The sequence below is a fragment of the Labeo rohita genome, chromosome 6 (assembly GCF_022985175.1).
Source record: "Labeo rohita strain BAU-BD-2019 chromosome 6, IGBB_LRoh.1.0, whole genome shotgun sequence".
NCBI lineage: Eukaryota > Metazoa > Chordata > Actinopteri > Cypriniformes > Cyprinidae > Labeo > Labeo rohita.
In genome coordinates this window covers 18,725,608-18,742,912 of record NC_066874.1, presented here as the reverse complement: position 1 = coordinate 18,742,912, position 17,305 = coordinate 18,725,608, and the positions used below count along the sequence as shown (strand labels likewise).

Genomic DNA, 17,305 nt, shown 5'->3' with positions numbered 1-17,305 from the left:
TATCGTACATCAGATGAAATGGAATGGATGAAAATACAGCCGAGTTGTACATTTTTTAAATAACGGTCCTATTTATCATACTCAGAGTATTGTAAAAATCCTAATGCAGGCACATTATTTGAATAAATGAAGATATCTATTCTTGCCCTTTCTTATAAATATTTCATTAATCTAATCACCATTCTTTATGAACTGAATGGAGGACACATTTTTCATTGATAATAAAATATTACATTTTAAGAACTGCTCTGTTCTCTTGAAGAGATTCTAATAGAAGAATTTAAAAGAATAGACTTCTGATAACAGGATAAGTACACCCTCCAAACCATTTAGTTCCTTAAAGGAGAAGTCCATTTCCAGAACAACAATTTCACCCTCTTGTCATCCAAGATGTTCCTTCTTCAGTCGTAAAGAAATTATGTTTTTTGAGGAAAACATTTCAGCATTTTTCTGTAATGGACTGCTATGGTGCCCCAGTTTTGAACTTCCAAAATGCAGTTTAAATGCAGCTTCAAACGATCCCAAATGCAGTTGTAAACAATCCCAGCCAAGGAAGAAGGGTCTTATCTAGCAAAACAATTGGTTACTTTCATTTTAAAAAATACAATATATACTTTTTAATGCCAAGCGCTCGTCTTGTCTTACTCAGCCTGGACTGTTTTTGTTCCGGGTCATGACAGATAGGGTATGTCGAAAAACTCCCATCTCATGTTCTCCCTCAACTTCAAAATTGTCCTATATCGCTGTTTTACCTTTTTTGTTAAGGGTGTTTGATCTTCTTTGCATGTTCACATTCCAAAGACTGGGTCGGTACTTCAGCAATAATGTAGGATGATTTTGAAATGATTTTTAAAGTTGAGGGAGAAAATACGATTGTAGTTTTTCGACATACCCTTACTGTCTTGAACCAGAATACACAGAGTTAATGGAGAGAAAGGCAAGAGGAGCGTTTGAGATTAAAAAGTATTTAAACCGTATTTTTTAAATGAAAATAATCAATTGTTTTGCTAGATAAGACCCTTCTTCCTCGTCTGGGATCATTTACAACTGCATTTGGTATCATCTGAAGCCGTATTTAAACTGCTTTTTGGAAGTTCAAAATCTGGGCACCATATCAGTCCATTATATGAAGAAAAATGTTGAAATGTGTTTCTCAAAAAACATAATTTCTTTATGACTGAAGAAAGAAAGACATGAACATCTTGGATGACAAGGGGGTGAGTACATTATATTTGAATCTTTTTTTTTTGGAAGTGGACTTCTCTTTTAAATGTCTGTATTTTTAAAAGTCAGGATGAATCTTTGCGTTACTATATTCACTGTGCTTAATTTAAATTTTAAATGAATAAAAATTTTTAATGATTAAGAAACGTAATTTGTTAATTTAAGTCGGCATGGTCCCAAAGTTAGAATTTTATTAGTGGTGAAGAAAATTGAGTCGAAACTGTAAAAATTATTGTGACAAATTGAATGATGGACACAGCAATGTTTTTATAACATGAAATGCTTGAATATGGCTTATTTTAGTCATGTCTTCTATGTTTAATTGAAATCAATTAAAATCTTTGGGAAAATACAACTAATAAGATGAGAAATATTATATAATTATACAAGATTAATATGATATTGCATTTCATTGATCAAAAGGTACAGTAAATAATAAAAGAGGTTATTATATTTTATTATTATATTTTATTATTATTATTTTATTTATTATTTTATTAATAATAAAAAGGTTATTATTAAATTATTAATAGCGCTGTCAAATGATTAATCGTGATTAATCGCACCCAAAATAAAAGTTTTTGTTTGCATAATATACTTTATATGTGTGTACTGTGTATATTTATTATGTATATATAAATACACATATACATGTACATATTTAAGAAAAAAAGTTTATATATAAAAATATTTAGCCTATAGCCTATATAATACCAATTATGAGTATAAATATATACATGTAAATGCATATGAATATTTTCAAAATATATACTGTACGTGTGTGTGTTTATGTATAATAATAAATATATACAGTATACACATATTACATGTTTACATATTATGTAAACAAAAACTTTTTTTTGAATGCGATTAATCATTTGACAGCACTATTTTAAATTAATAAACATTATTAATGCTTAAGAAACGTAATTTTTTCTTCATGGTGCCAAAGTTAGAATTGTATTAGTGGTGAGTCAAAGTTGTAATAAAAAGGTTATTATTAAATTATTAATAGTGCTGTCAAACGATTAATCGCATCCAAAATAAAAGTTTTTATATACATAATAAACTGTACATGTGTGTACTGTGTATATTTATTATGTATATGTAAATACACATATGCAAGTACATGTTTTTTTTTTTTAAATTGTTTATATATTAAAAATATTTATATATTGTTGGAGCCAACAGCCTTGTGGGCAGTGCACCGACATACAGCACCGTTGCGCTCTGGGTGTCCCGCGTTCAAATCCCAATTCGAAGACCTTGGCTGATCACACCCCCCTCTCTCTCCCACTTCACTTCCTGTCAATTCTGATCTGTCACAATAAAGGCAAAAAATGCCTAAATATAATACCAATTATATAAGCATAAATATATAAATGCATGTGAATATTTTCAAAATATATACTGTATGTATGTGTATTTAAATATACATAATAAATATATACAGCATACAAACATAGATTATGTAAACCAAAACTTTATTTTGAATGCGTTTAATCATGCTTAATCATTTGACAGCACTATTTTAAATTAATAAACATTATTAATGCTTAAGAAACTTAATTTTTAATTAAACTTGGCAAAGTTAGAATTTTATTAGTGGTGATAAAAATTGAGTCAAATTTGTAGAAACCCATTATTGCGACACATTAAGTTTAATTATGATGGACACATCAACGTTTTTATAGTATGAAATGCTTGAATATGGCTTATTTTAGTCATATCTTCTATGTTTAATTAAAAACAATCTTTGGGAAGACATATCTAATAAGATGAGTAATGTTATATAGTTATACAATATTATTATTATATATTATGCATTTCATTGATCAAAAGTGACAGTAAAGACTTTTACATTTACAAAAAATAAATAATAAAATAAAATAAAAAAATATTTGTTTACTTAAATACTTGACTAATAAAAAGGTTATTATTAAATTATTAATAGCGCTGTCAAATGATTAATCGTGATTAATTGCATCCCAAAATTTTTTTTGTTTACATAATATACTGTATGCGTGTGTACTGTGTATATTTATTATGTATATATAAATACACAATGCATGTACATATTTTAGAATGTTATGTAAAATGTTATGTTTATATATTAAAAATATGTATATATAATATCAATCATATGAATATATACATGTAAATGCATGTGATATACATAATAAATATACATAGTATACGCACATATATTATGTAAATAAAAAACTTTTATTTTGGATGTGATTAATCATGATTAATCGTTTGACAGTACTATTTTAAATTAATAAACATTTGTAATGCATAAGAAACATATTTTTTAAAATTAAAGTTGGCATGGTGGCAAAGTTAGAATTTTATTTGTGAAAGAAAATTTCAGTGAGTTCAAACTGTAAAAACCCATTATTGTGACAAATTAAATGATGGACACAGCAATGTTTTTATAACACAAAATGCTTGAATGTGTTTCGAAAAGGTTATTGTTAAATTATTAATAGTGCGGTCAAATGATTAATCGCCATTAATCTCATCCAAAATAAAAGTTTTTGTTTACATAATATATGTGTGTGTACTGTGTATATTACAGTCCAAAAATATTCAGACACCAGATATCATTTTTGATATTTTTTTTTACTAGTGAGTGCAGAACACTAAAGTTCATTTATGAGGATGGCAAAATAAAGTAAACTGTGATCTATTATACCCCAAAATTCTTCATACATTGGACTACCAGTACAAAAAATATATTAAGAAAATTGGGACCAAAAATTTGATTTGACACTTTGACCTGACCATGTTTTGTAACATACCATTTTCTGAAAATTATCTGACATTATCAAGATAATTTTGTTCCAACACAGTTTAGCTCATTAGTTCTTGTCATGTTTTATTACCATTTTCTAAACTATGGTGAATAAACTGTGATAATGTAAGAAATTTTGAAGGTGCCTGAATAAATTTTGATTTGACTATATGTATAATTACAAACACATGCATGTTTATTCATACATGCATATTTAAAAAAAAAAAAAAAAAAAAAACTGTATAATATGTAATATCAATTATATGAATATAAATATATACATGTAAATATTTTCTGTACTATATACTGTATGTATTTATATATATAATAAATATACACAGTATACACAAATTTATAACGCAAACAAAAACTTTTGAATTTTGTATTTTGAATGTGATTAATCATGATTAATCATTTGACGGTGCTAAATAAATTATTAAAACTCTTTAAAATATTATGTGCATTTTATTATGTTTTATAGTTTCTTAATTTTTAAGTGTTCTTAATTTATTTGTTATTTAATTTATAGTGTTCTTTGTCTGTTTGATTACGTCATTAATTGATCTTTACCATACATCAACTTGACATAGTCACCACTAGTAAGCTACTACTAAATATATTGTGAAAACTTTAATTTGCTGTAAAGTTGCTTTGCAACGATATGTATCGTGAAAGGCGCTATACAAATAAACAGTGTTGGGAAGGTTGCTTTGGAAATGTAATAGGTTACAGATTACAAGTTACTTGATTTAAAATGTAATAAGTAGTGTAACTTTTCAGTTACTTTATTAAAGTAATGTAACATTACTTTTAATTACTTTTTGATTACTTTTCTAAATTTCTAATTTTTTCAACTGTTAATCATTTTGAAACATTTAAACCAGGCAGAGTTAAACTTACAGTAGCACTCAACACTGATTACTGTCAGACTTTCAAAATCCTTTATCACTTGAATTAAGATGATAATAAGTAAGGGATAATATACATCTGTATTTTGCGATAACAACTGGCTGAATGTACATAATCCCACTTATTACACAGCTGCTTGATAAATTATTAGATGTTTCGTGTCAAAATTATTAGACACGAAACACTGATCTGAGTTGAAATATTTGAACGCAAAGTTTCCATGAAAAAATCAGTTGCTAGCAAATGGCAAGTTCAAAACAGACATTTTAGGGATACAGTGCAGTCACACCAGTTTTCTTACACAACATTTCACCACATAAATAATTAAGTAGTAGTACTAGTTTGTTAGTTATCTTATAATCCATTACAATGTACAAAAAAAATGATGACAGAATTAAGAAATTGCACACATAATATTGAATTAAGCTTTAATATTTTATTAGCTAACAAAACGCAAAGCTTCCGCCAAGAAAAATGATCAAGCATATAAAGCACTGCCTTTTTACTTATATTTTTGGGCTTTTTATGCCTTTTATTGTGATAGGACAGTAGAGAGATGACAGGAAAGAGCTGGGAGCAGAGAGGGGAGCAGCAAAGAACCTCGAGACGGGAATCAAACTCGGGTCACCGTGCTATATGTCATAACAAGATCATAATATAAATAACATTATAACAAGAAATAGTTTAATAGCTATGATACTGAGTTTGAAATCAAACGTTTGCATAGTTATGACAGAAAGCACTATCATCTAACAATGCCTTGGAAAAAACAATCTTAAAAAATAAAGTTTATGCATAAACCCAAATAGAAAATAAAACAGTTATCGAATAAGCATGTGTCCTGTTCTGTGTCTTAAACTCCTGAAACATTGGTGTCTCATTTAAGAGCAGCCAATGCAATTTAAAAAAAAGTCAATTAAATCTGTAAGTGGGGGTGGGTGTGTGAAAAAATTCAGATGTAATCCCCTTTGTAATCACTGGCATTTTTCAAAAGTAACTGTAATTTAATTACATATTTTTTCTCAGTAACTGTAACTAATTACAATTACATTTATTTTGTAATTAAATTACGTAATCCCCTTACATGTAACTAGTTACTCCCCAACACTGCAAATAAATGTGAAAAAAATTAAAATTAATTTTTAAATGCGTTATTTCCTTAGTAAGTCAACAATACCTTTTACCTTTCGAGAAAAAACACTGTTGTAAAAACTATTTGTTTCGAATGCTATAAGCATGTCTTTTGCTCACCTTATCACACCTTTGGCAACTATTATGTAACAAAACAAATTCAAGTGGCGCCTCCTTGCTCCGAAGCAAAGAACAACAACACACGAAGAGGAGGACCGAGACATTCACTTGATTTAGTAAGTTAGTTGCTAGCTGAACATTAAAACGATGAGAACACCTGGACTGAGCATCTGTGCGTGCAACGACGCTTCCATGAATGACGGAACGGGCTCCGCCTAAATCCGTTGGGCTGGGGAGAGGAGGGGACGAACAGCCGACAAGGAGAGAGAGAACGCGTGTCTGATAAAGGAGGGAGGAATTGCTGAAGAATCAGACCAACTACGATAAAACCCACAGAGCCACACCGGGGCTGAGATTATGACGTAGGCACGATCCTCGAGCGTTCAGCGCATCCATCGCGCTCCTCAGCAACTTGGTGAAGAGACTCGCCGGCGCGCATGAAGCTCGGAAGCAGCTGCGCTGAAGCCTCCTCACCTTTTAAAGTGCATCGGTGACGAAAGCGATCGGGTGCTCTTAAATTCAGCACTTGGTTTACTAGACAGCTCCTGTGTGCCGGTTTCCCTAACTGGACTCAATTTCAAGAGCAGTTCTTTCAGTACTTTCAGAACACTCGCACGCATGAACATTAGAAGTGTCATCACATTTCTCGCTTTCATCTAACTGCGATCCATAGCCTGGGACCTTTTTGATTCTCCACTAAATATGTACCAGGGGCATTTGCAGGTAAGACTCTGATCACATAAGACGTACTTTTCTTTACATTTATGATGGCATTGTTTTAGTTGCACTGAAATCACTGAATTGCACTGGAAGCATGTTAAGTGCAATTATTAAGTGATCAGCGCATTAAAATCATATGGCAAAGCTTTATGAGTTAAGTTGGGTTTTGTCCTCTTCCTGAAGAGCATTGCTTGCTGTTGATTGCTGTTTATTAATTTTATTCCATGATGTAAGATATATTAATGGCTTAATTAATGGTTTATGTATGACCCAATGCAGTTGGACAGTTTAAAAAGTCAAATAAGCTGTCTGCAAAAAAGAAAGAAAACACTGGCATATGCTTATCTTGCGGCAGACTTACTGCTAAAAATCACTCAGTTGCGTACTTTGTTGTAGTATAAATCACCTAACATTTTTTGTATCACCTGGGGAATAAAAAAACAGGCCTACACAGTTGAACTTGAAGAAGCAATAAATCACGTTTCGTACAAAATGAGACACACTGAGGTCTTTTGAACCTCTATTCTCACTACAGCAACAATACAGTTTGATCGTGTTACTATTTTACAAAGATCTCTCTTAATTACGTAACTGCTAAATTAAAGCAGGCAGCGCTTTGTTTACCAAGTCCTACAACTTCCAAGTAATTTACCAGCTGAATATTTTATGACTTCTTTTACAGCTTCTTAGGAAACCAGAGTAGCTTTTTAATAGCCTTTGTCTCTATGGTCTCTACAGATGTGGCTTCAGTTACCTTCATATCACTTAGATTGGCTTCATAATTCTTGAGACGGACTACAGTTTCATAGTACTCATCCTGAATGTAAAGCACTCACGTCATACATGCTGTATGTAAAATGATGTACCGTTGTGTTATTAATGTTCCAGGAGACAGAAAAAGGATGTGTTTTCAGCACTAAGGTAATCGGACACTTGATAAGAGTCTCATATGGTCCTATTCATAACTGTTCTCATCATGTTAGAGGCTTTTATTTCAGGCTTTGGGGAGTTAGGGAGAGTAAGATATCACATTTTCTCTGTCAGGTAGGGAGGTAATTTAAGAGGAAATGTTCTCTCTGTGCAAAGCAGATGTTTTATCTGTCCTTCACTTGGCTCTTTGCAGCTCCTCCCCCCTAAACAGACACACTTATCTAGACAGTGACGGCTCATTCTCCCTTGAAGCCATCTCGGAGTATATGCTGTTTACTGATTCGCTCCATCGTTGGCATAAAAATGAGTATTGCTTTTCTGCACTAGCGTTTCAATTTATATTACAGCCAAACGGTTCGCATTTGCACATTATGTATAAACATACATAACCGCACTGCTGTGAAGAGTTCAAATCAAAAGGTACATTTTCTAAGCAATAATACATTCAAACTTAAGAAAGTCAGAGCTGTTCAAAACTATCACATCAGCCTGAACAGATGAATATGCTTTGCTGTTTGTCGTCTTTAAAAATAAAAGTTAGATTTTAAAGTTTGTGAGCAGCTTTGCTGTATTAAACATCAGCATTTACCACACTAGGGGGCATTGGAAATCAATATTTCCCACTGATCATTTTCATAGACCAAATTGCTTTTGTATGGGTAGAGTGTATGTTCTGTCATTTCATCTTTAATAACACAATCGTATTTGTTAATAATATATGTACAAAACATTAAATGAAGAACTAAAAATGAGTCTTTTAATACACTGAGTGTTTGTTCTTGTCTTATATTTGTTCTGTGACAATCTGTGCATTGATACTACTTGCAGGTAAATATCAAAGTAGTTATTTTAAGTGTTATTTGACCTATTTAAACCAAATCTATCAGCTCACACCTCAGATGTAACAACACGTGCAGTAATAACTATAAATAACTCCAGTTGCTTGGGTGATTCCTGCCCTTTACAGCCATATGGCTGTTTGAGATTAATTTGCAACGCAGTGTGTTGCGTTCACTATCAAACATGGGCATCACAAACAGTCCAAGTGCAGCTATCTGCGTGCGTAATGTGTCTATCTCACTCTGGCTATCGCTGAAACGCACCACGCTGTCTGGCCAAGATAAAGCACCTTATGGAACACTGGCAAAAATCCCTCTTGCCTTTTTACTTTCATATTACTTTAATTAGCGGAAGCATCTTCTGCATATTCAGGATTTAATGGATTGTCGCTATACCTCTTGGCTCACTTCAGGATCTGCTTGCTATTTTTGCTAGTAGCTCTTGTTTTCATCTCATTTTCAGAAATGCTTAGTTAGCCCGTGTGTCCGATTCCCTACAGGATGGAACCCCGGTTATAGAATCCAATTAAGAATCACTGGTGTCACAGTTCAATATTCTATTAGCGCAACTCAGTTCTTATTTCTGTAAATCAATTTAATGCTTTCATAAATGGTGATATGGAACCATACCATTCTGAAATGAACTATAAATCAGATTAATTATATTTAATATTAATTACTGGACGCACTGAGAGACTTCAGTCTGCTTGTCTGTGTTTGCAATGATGCTTCATTTGTAAATATTTTGCTAGTGGAGCAAAATTAGACTATAATTGGCTAAATTGTGTGTGAAATGTAAGTAACTAAGTTTTGGCTTGTTTATATAACTTTTAAAAAGGAATTATACAAGCTGTATGAAAGCAATACCATACTTTCATGATTTTCTGAAAAACAGGTGTGATGCTGATTTTTTTTAAAATTATATTTAATTTAAAAAAGAAAGGCAAGGTAAGGTGAAATACGTCACTTAAAGTCATTTGTACTGCTGGCTAACAATTGCCCATTACCTTCAACACAGCCTCTGTATAGCATTTACTGTGCTCTATCAGCCTTTTTTCAAATATAAAATTATATAAATGCAACTTATCCTCCCATTTTCTAAATAGCCTGGCTAATGGGTAGCTCATAGAGCTGCTGTGTTATGTATAATCCCTTGCCATGGCTTTGCCATGTGAATGGAGCCTCTCTGATTTCCCACAGGTGTGCAGATACAGTCCTGTCAGATGTTTTCCTACCTTGCAGCTCTGATAGGCTGACAGGCATGGGGTCTGTTGGCTTTTTCATGTTGCATCCCTGGCTTCGACAGCGGTTGTGCTTTTGCCAAGGAGGTGAACGGCAGTTCATCTTGGGCTCTCGCCTCTTGAGCCGGCTCAGAAAAAGAGATTGAGACATGCTTGTGTGACACCTCTGTGAGTGTGAAATATGCAGGGCCAGACTGCAGCACGCTGAGGCGAGGGGGGCTCTCAGAGACCCTACAATTGTGACAGCTATTGATTTATGTGAGAGGGTCTCTATATGACCTTTCAGGGCCTTTCCCAATAGAAACGCCTGAGAGAGAGAAAAAAAGACAGATAGATGTAGAGAGTCTCTATCTTCTGAATATTAATGTAATAAGCATAGATTAATCCTTCGTGGGCTAATGAAGGTTAGATAAATGGTGTTACAAGCAGCGCTGCTAAACACGTGATGAAATTACAAGCAAATTATAATAGCGCCCTGCTGAAACAGCACGCTTTAAAGAAATATAACAGCTCTGTTAACTGTAAAAAATCTAGAGAATTTCTTGCATATTACAGCCAAACATCAATTCATGCAAATTTCAGCTCTACTAAAACATTTCTCTGAGGTTTAGACTTCTATTAAATTAAAAGATGGCAGGTTCAATCCCTAATGGAGCTGTGAAGTTTTTACTTGTAGACTTAAAGAGATGAAATTTCTGTCATCTTCAAAAATGAAGATTCTGTCATCATTTACTCACCCCATGTAGTTCCACCCTGGTGAAAAAAACAGCATATGCTGGTAGGTATGTTTTGATGCTGGGATGCTGGTTAGGTATGTTTTAATGCTGGTTTAAGCTGGTCCTTTGCTGGTTTATGCTGGTCCTTGACCAGCAACATGGCCAGCATAAATCAGCAAAGGACCAGCTTAACCCAGCAAAGGACCAGCATAAACCAGCACCAAAACATACCTACCAGTAGATGTTGTTTTTACCAGAGCAAGCTTGTATGCATTTCTTTCTTTTGTGGACCGTAACAGAAGATTTTAATATAGGCTCACTGAAAACACGTGCCTCTATATACACATTTGGAAAAAAAAAAAAGAAAAAAAAAAAAAAAAAAGGTACCTATATGTACCAATCACTGCAGTTTCCAGTTAAAACTTTTATTACTTTTCACACAAAATATGATTTACACACACAGCTTTGATTAATAAAGCCTAATTTTCACACAGTTACTTACAGAATATTATATCATAGTGTCAAAAGTATTTGAACATCCTGCGCGATTTGAAAACTGATACTTTTGAATGCTGTCATCACATAAGAAGCTTCATACGCATAAGTTTTCTAATTTAGTAAGTTTACACGGTAGCTCACGCGATACGGTATAGACTAGAGCATTAATCTTTAGGCTACCCGGATATTTTAATTCTGTACAGCCAAAATACATACCTCAAGCAGCGTAATAAAATCACAGAAATATGTGCTTTTACTAACGTAATAAAAAAAAAAAAACGTGCCACGGTCACGTATTGAACGTGTGTTTTAGCGCCACTCTTTGGACGTAATGACGGTGTTGCAGAAATGTATGTAGAGGCATGTATTTCCAATGAGCCTGGGTTGGAAAATTGTTAAATGTTGGTAAACAAACAGTTTTTGTTCCTTTTGACGTCCCTTGTTTAGACAAATAAATACAATAGAAGTTAATGGGAACCAAAACTTTGTTTTACTTACCGTGAGGTTGTTTCAAAACTGTATGACTTCTTTTATCTGTTGAACATAAAAGAAAATATTTTAATATTTTTTCTCCATACAATGCAAATCAATTCCCACTAGATAGAGGTAAAGATAAAGGTCTGGATACAAACATTCTTAAAAATATCTTCTTTTATGTTCCACAGAAGAAAGAAAGTTAAACGGGTTTGGAATGACATAAGGACAAAATGTTATTTTTAGTAGACTCTAAAGACATTTGAGAAGAGCTGAAATCAGTTTAGCCTAAAATAAAAATGATGTCATCTACTCACCCTCACGTCAGTCCAAAATTGTATAGTTTACTTTCTTCTGCATGAAAGAATTTTGAAGACTTTTCAGAAGTGTACAACTACCGTTACTGTATGTTTGTGTCGCCATATTTAATTTAATCTGCATATGTGTGCATTCATCAGTGTTTTGGTTTGATTTTGAAATGTCTTATTATAAGAAATGACTGTGGCTTTAGAAGACTTGCAATATACTGTAGCAGTTGAATCATATTGAGTATTTTTACGCTACCTTTTTGTCTATACTATGGAAGCCAGTGGGCTTTAAAATGTTGATGCACCAAAAAAGTTTTTTTTTAAAAATATAGTTTTTTATTACACAGGAGAAATGCCAATTTCTGTCATGAAACAAATGCAAACTGATGATATTCATGATGTTAAACTACTTGGCACAAGCTGATTGGTTAATGTTGCATACGCAGCCAATGAGCTTTTTGCTTTACATTGAAATGGCTGCTTAGCATTCACTAGAGCTTTTCGCAGCACGCTTTCAGAGTTCCTCTGAAACCCTCCACCTCCCCAGCTCCACCAGTGTACCTCTGTTACAGGTTATTATATATGCTACTTGTGCAGCAGCATGTCTTAAAAAAAATGTCTCACAGCACAATAACGGCGTATGTATTGACACTAGCAAGTTCCTGTACTTGCTTTGCAGCAGCAGCAATAATCTACAACAGCAATAACCAACAGCAGCAGCAATTCAGCAGTGTAGCAGATCTATTCCGCCAAAACCAAATATGTTAATACTGTCATATCCATGCAGTGTAAGTCACTTTGGACAATACAGTCTGCTAAATGCATAAATGTAATGCCATAGAGGTTGTGTGACACCTTATGTGTTATGACTACCATAATGCTTTAATGCAGTATTTTAGCTTACGCAATCAGTTTGTCTAGCTGTTGAGAGTGCATATGTCTCTCAGTAACCGTCACAATAATACTAAAAATCCTGTTGATAAAGTCCGGAAGAAGGACAGTGTAATAGAGAGGGACATGTGGCAGCCTTTCAAATAAAATCAATAGACCATCTGTCTCACTCAAGGTGTGCTTCTTGACAGGGGGTATTTTTACCTCACGATGAGGAGGATCTCGCTGCTACCGTTTGATTTGAGTTTTGCGTCTCTGCCTCAACCCTAAATTCCTGAAGAAACAAAAAGACAAGGGACTATTTTGTCCTTAACCTGTTAGAGCTGATTAGGCTGAGTGTGTTACGTCTCTCATGGACACTTATCTGAGAGGACAAAACTCAAGGCCGGCAGGGAAAACAATCAGCAGGAGATACTTAGGGGGAAAAAAGAGTCAGGAGAAACAGACCGGAGCAGGCGGAATAAGTGATAGCGTTCGCTTTACCCCCGGAGAATATGCGAGCAGCTTTTGTCGAATCTTTATCTCTTTTTAGCGTGTGATGGTCTGTCTGACTCTGTCACTTCTGTAAAGGCTGTAAATAAATGATGAGGGTCTTACATGAGAGATGTACGCAAAAGCTGTTATGTAATGCATAAATAGAGGGTAATTAATATATAATAAATTAGAAATGTTAAAATTTCATGGGTGAAGGGAAAGTTGCAAGGCCAGTGAAAGACTTTCATCATTAAGAAGCTTCTTCTGATGTACTCCGTGTGCAGCGAAAGCTTTGCAAATATTGGAAAAGCATGAACCCGGAGTGCAACGTTGTGTGTATTTTTTATTTTTCCTGAGGATTCAAAGAAAGCATCAGATTACAGTGTTATTTTATTAATGTTTATGAATTTAAACATGATGGTATGCAGTATGAACTGGAGCCAAACAAGGTCTCCATTGAGGGAGTAGTAAATTTGCTCATTCTATCCCTAATTCATAAGAATCTCAGCAGAAGCTTGGGATAAGGAACTATAGTAAAATGAGCAGGTCAATTCCTTTGAGCTTTAAATCCAAACTCATTGCAAGAAGTAGGCCAGTTACCAGCGTTCCTGCATGGTGCCTCATCCATCTCTAAGAGCAGCCTATAGATACAATCCATCTGCCTTCATGAGGGTCCATGGTGGACTCATCAGCTATAGGCGTTACATGAGGCTAGTCATCAGGGAAGGCAGGGTATGCTTGGCACTGGAAAATTTGGACAGACAAATATGGACTCACATCTAATCTCTTTGAAGTGCCACCAGTGCTAGCAAGGGTACATTGTAAATTGGCAAACATGACCCCCAATCCACCACTTTATTTTGTTTTGATTTGTATGCTTTTGTTAGGGGTTCAAGCGCATAGCGCTGAAACTCTATTGTAATTGTTAGAATGGTCACGGATCAGCTGCAGACCAAACCCTAAGTCATAGAGACTTGAAACTTGGAGGAATGGTATGCATGCCTCAAATTCGATCGTGAGCCTGGAAAAATTTTCTGTATTTTGTATTTTTTGAAAAACCTGCGAACTAGTCCTAGGTTTTTCGTCAGATCAGAACCAAACCGGTGCAGAAAGATTCTCTGGAGAGTGAATATCAATAATTATCAAAGATGAACTTTCGACCCATTGTAAAGGGACGCCAAAATGTTCAAAAGTGGCAGGGCCACTTTTAGTAAAATGCTTATAGCACCTGAACGGAATGAGATAACTTCGCCAAACTCAAACACTTATGTCACTGCCGCAAAGGTCTGTGAGAAATTGAAAAGAAATCAGCCACATTTTTCAAGGGCATAAATGATTGTAGTTTGCACATTTTTTTTGCACATGTGTGCGATATTCGTACAATATGATAGAACTCCTCATTCCAGAAAACTGTTTAAAAAAAACATAATATTTCTATGGCAAATTACCTGTATTTGCCAAAATAATTGATTTAGGTGGTTACAGGCTCACTAAACAATGTATTTTTTCATATTTGCTTAAATACCTTAAAGCGCTTGAACCCCAGTAATCATTGCTTGCAGCTATATTTTTGTTTTTATGTTTTTTTTTTTTGTATGTTTGTTTGTTTGCTTTATGTTTTGATTTGTGTTTAATTTTTTATTTTGCTTTTGTTTGTTTGTTTGCTTTATGTTTTAATTTGTGTTTAATTTTTTATTTTGCTTTTGTTTGTTTGTTTTGTGTTTCATTTTTTGTTTTATTCTATTTTGAGTTAGAGCTCTCCAAAAATGGCTGGCAATGTACATATTCATCTTTTTTCTGGTTGTTAGCTTGGTCAGTTTACAATTGAGAGATAAGAGCAGAGATGCAAAAAACTAATAAACCCTAGAATTCTTCCTTTCTTAAAGTGATAGTTCACCTAAAAATAAAAATTCTGTCATCATTTACTCACCCTCATGTTGTTCCAAACCCGTAAGACCTTCATTCATCTTCAGAACACAAATTAAGATATTTTCGATGAAATCCGAGAGCTTTCTGCCCCTGACAGCAACGGTACTACCACATTCAAGGCCCAGAAATGTAGTAAGTACATCGATAAAATAGTCCATGTGAGACTGATACAGAAGCAAAGAAATTAAGTGAATTCATACTTTTTTTTCTTTGTGCACCAAAAGTATTCTTAAAGCTTTCTAAAATGATGGTTGAACCACTGATGTCACATCGACTATTTTAATGATGTCCTAACTTTCTGGCCCTAGAACGTAGAACGTATAGTAATTACATTGCTGCCTATGCGTGGTCAGAAGGCTCTCAGATTTCATTAAAAAAGATCTTAATTTGTGTTCTGACGAGTCTGTAATGACATAAGGGTGTCAGATTTTTAATTTTGGGTTAACTAGCCCTTTAAGTTTCTAATATCTCCATACCAACCCATCCTAAAGACAAAGAGAAAGCTATTTCAAAATGCAATTACTGCACTTTCCAATGAACCATTATGAACATCTTATACAAATGATGAATAACGATTCATATTTTCCCCTTTATCTAACCACTCTTTCTGCATGCTCGCTCTCTCTCCCTCTATTTCTCTCTCTCTCTCTCTTTCTCTCTCTACCATTGCTAATTAGCTGAACCAAACCATTCTGGAAACTAGTCCACAGAGATCAGAGGGAAAAAACAAACAGAGACTGCTCTGATTTTTCAAATTAATGTTTAAGGCTTTATGTGACACAAAATTGTCTCAAAACTCTATTACGTAACATTTGGCAGAAGCGGCAGCATCTGAGAGAATCTTGATAAATCAAGATAATTGCTGCAGAAGAAGGTGAGCTTAATTGCATGAAGTGAGACCAGCATAACTGAGGAGGGCGTGGATGTAGTCAGATTTCTTCTTTTTGATGTTTTGAAGATTTATGGTGGCGATGCGAATTTTATTCATCACACAGCAGGCAGTCTTCAGCTGTAATTGAATCAAAACCCTGACTAGATTTCAGATACTTAAACCTTTACAGTATATTGCTGAGCCCAGTACATAGCAGCTTAAAAGGCACATTTTGTAACACAGGAGACATTAAAGGGATCGTGCACCTAGAACTTATGAAACATTACAATTACTCACCCACATGTCTTTTCAACCCTGTATGACTTTCATTCTACCTCGGGGGAGGAAAGGAGATGTTCAGCAGATCTTTACCTGCTTTCTTCCTTACAAAAGAACTGGATGGAGACCAAACGCTGCCAAGCTTCAAAAAGCACCATTCACTTTCATTGTATGTAAAAATTGTTTACTGTTACAGTATATAAAATAATACTCCAGCTCCATTTAACACATTTTTGTGTGTCTGAATGCAAAACTGATTTTGTTCCATCAGGTCAAAGTCAAATTAGTCAAATTAAGGTGCCAAAAATAATCTCAAAATAACCGTAATTCAGACTTCTGGCAACGTGAAGCACATGAGACAGCTTCTTGGATGCAGTGTTTTAGTTTATGCACTAAAAGCTGGCACTTCCTGTTAAATAGAGCAGGGAACAAGGAATCAGACCTCCATAAATATGCATATTAACCCTAATATGCCAACCAAAACATTGTTGCACTGCCATTACAGGGGGCAGGGTGCAGAAAGCAACAACAACACTGGCAGGCAGTTTGGGGTTTACCTCAGTAGAGGGCTTTTTAAAGAGACTCAAGGATACATCAGCAGGGGGCAGTGCCTCCAGCACAGCTGTGACCCAAACCCTCGCCTGGTCCCATCTGTTCCACACAAGCTCACATGTGCTGAGGTCAAGTGGTGCTGGCATGATGAATTCCCCACTCAGAAACTGAGGAGATCATGCTGCATGCAGTAGAAAAGGCCAAAGGTCATCATCCTATGCCATCCTTTATAGACTCCTTCATGAAAAATGGAAGATGTGACCATGTCTGACAGGAGTGTAATGCAAACAGGAAGGACATAGATAGGGATAGGAAAGAGTTTATGGCGTAGGTGTATGATGTAGTAGACTGACAATATTGCAAAATAGGAAAACAACATTTGCTACATGGCACACCACACTG

At 34.4% G+C, this 17,305-nt stretch overlaps 1 protein-coding gene across 4 annotated transcripts in view; it reads left to right on the top strand.

The window, feature by feature from the left end:
- The first annotated feature begins 6,363 nt into the window (after positions 1 to 6,363).
- The window catches only part of pex5la (peroxisomal biogenesis factor 5-like a), a 99,847-nt gene continuing 88,905 nt past the window's right edge, over positions 6,364 to 17,305 (top strand). The window contains exon 1 of one of the 4 annotated variants that reach the window (XM_051112123.1): positions 6,364 to 6,904. In XM_051112123.1, the coding sequence (XP_050968080.1) occupies positions 6,884 to 6,904 (21 nt within the window). In that variant the 5' untranslated portion in view covers positions 6,364 to 6,883. The remainder of the gene's footprint in view (positions 6,905 to 17,305) is intronic. The other 3 variants (XM_051112122.1, XM_051112125.1, XM_051112124.1) reach the window with 3 other exon arrangements.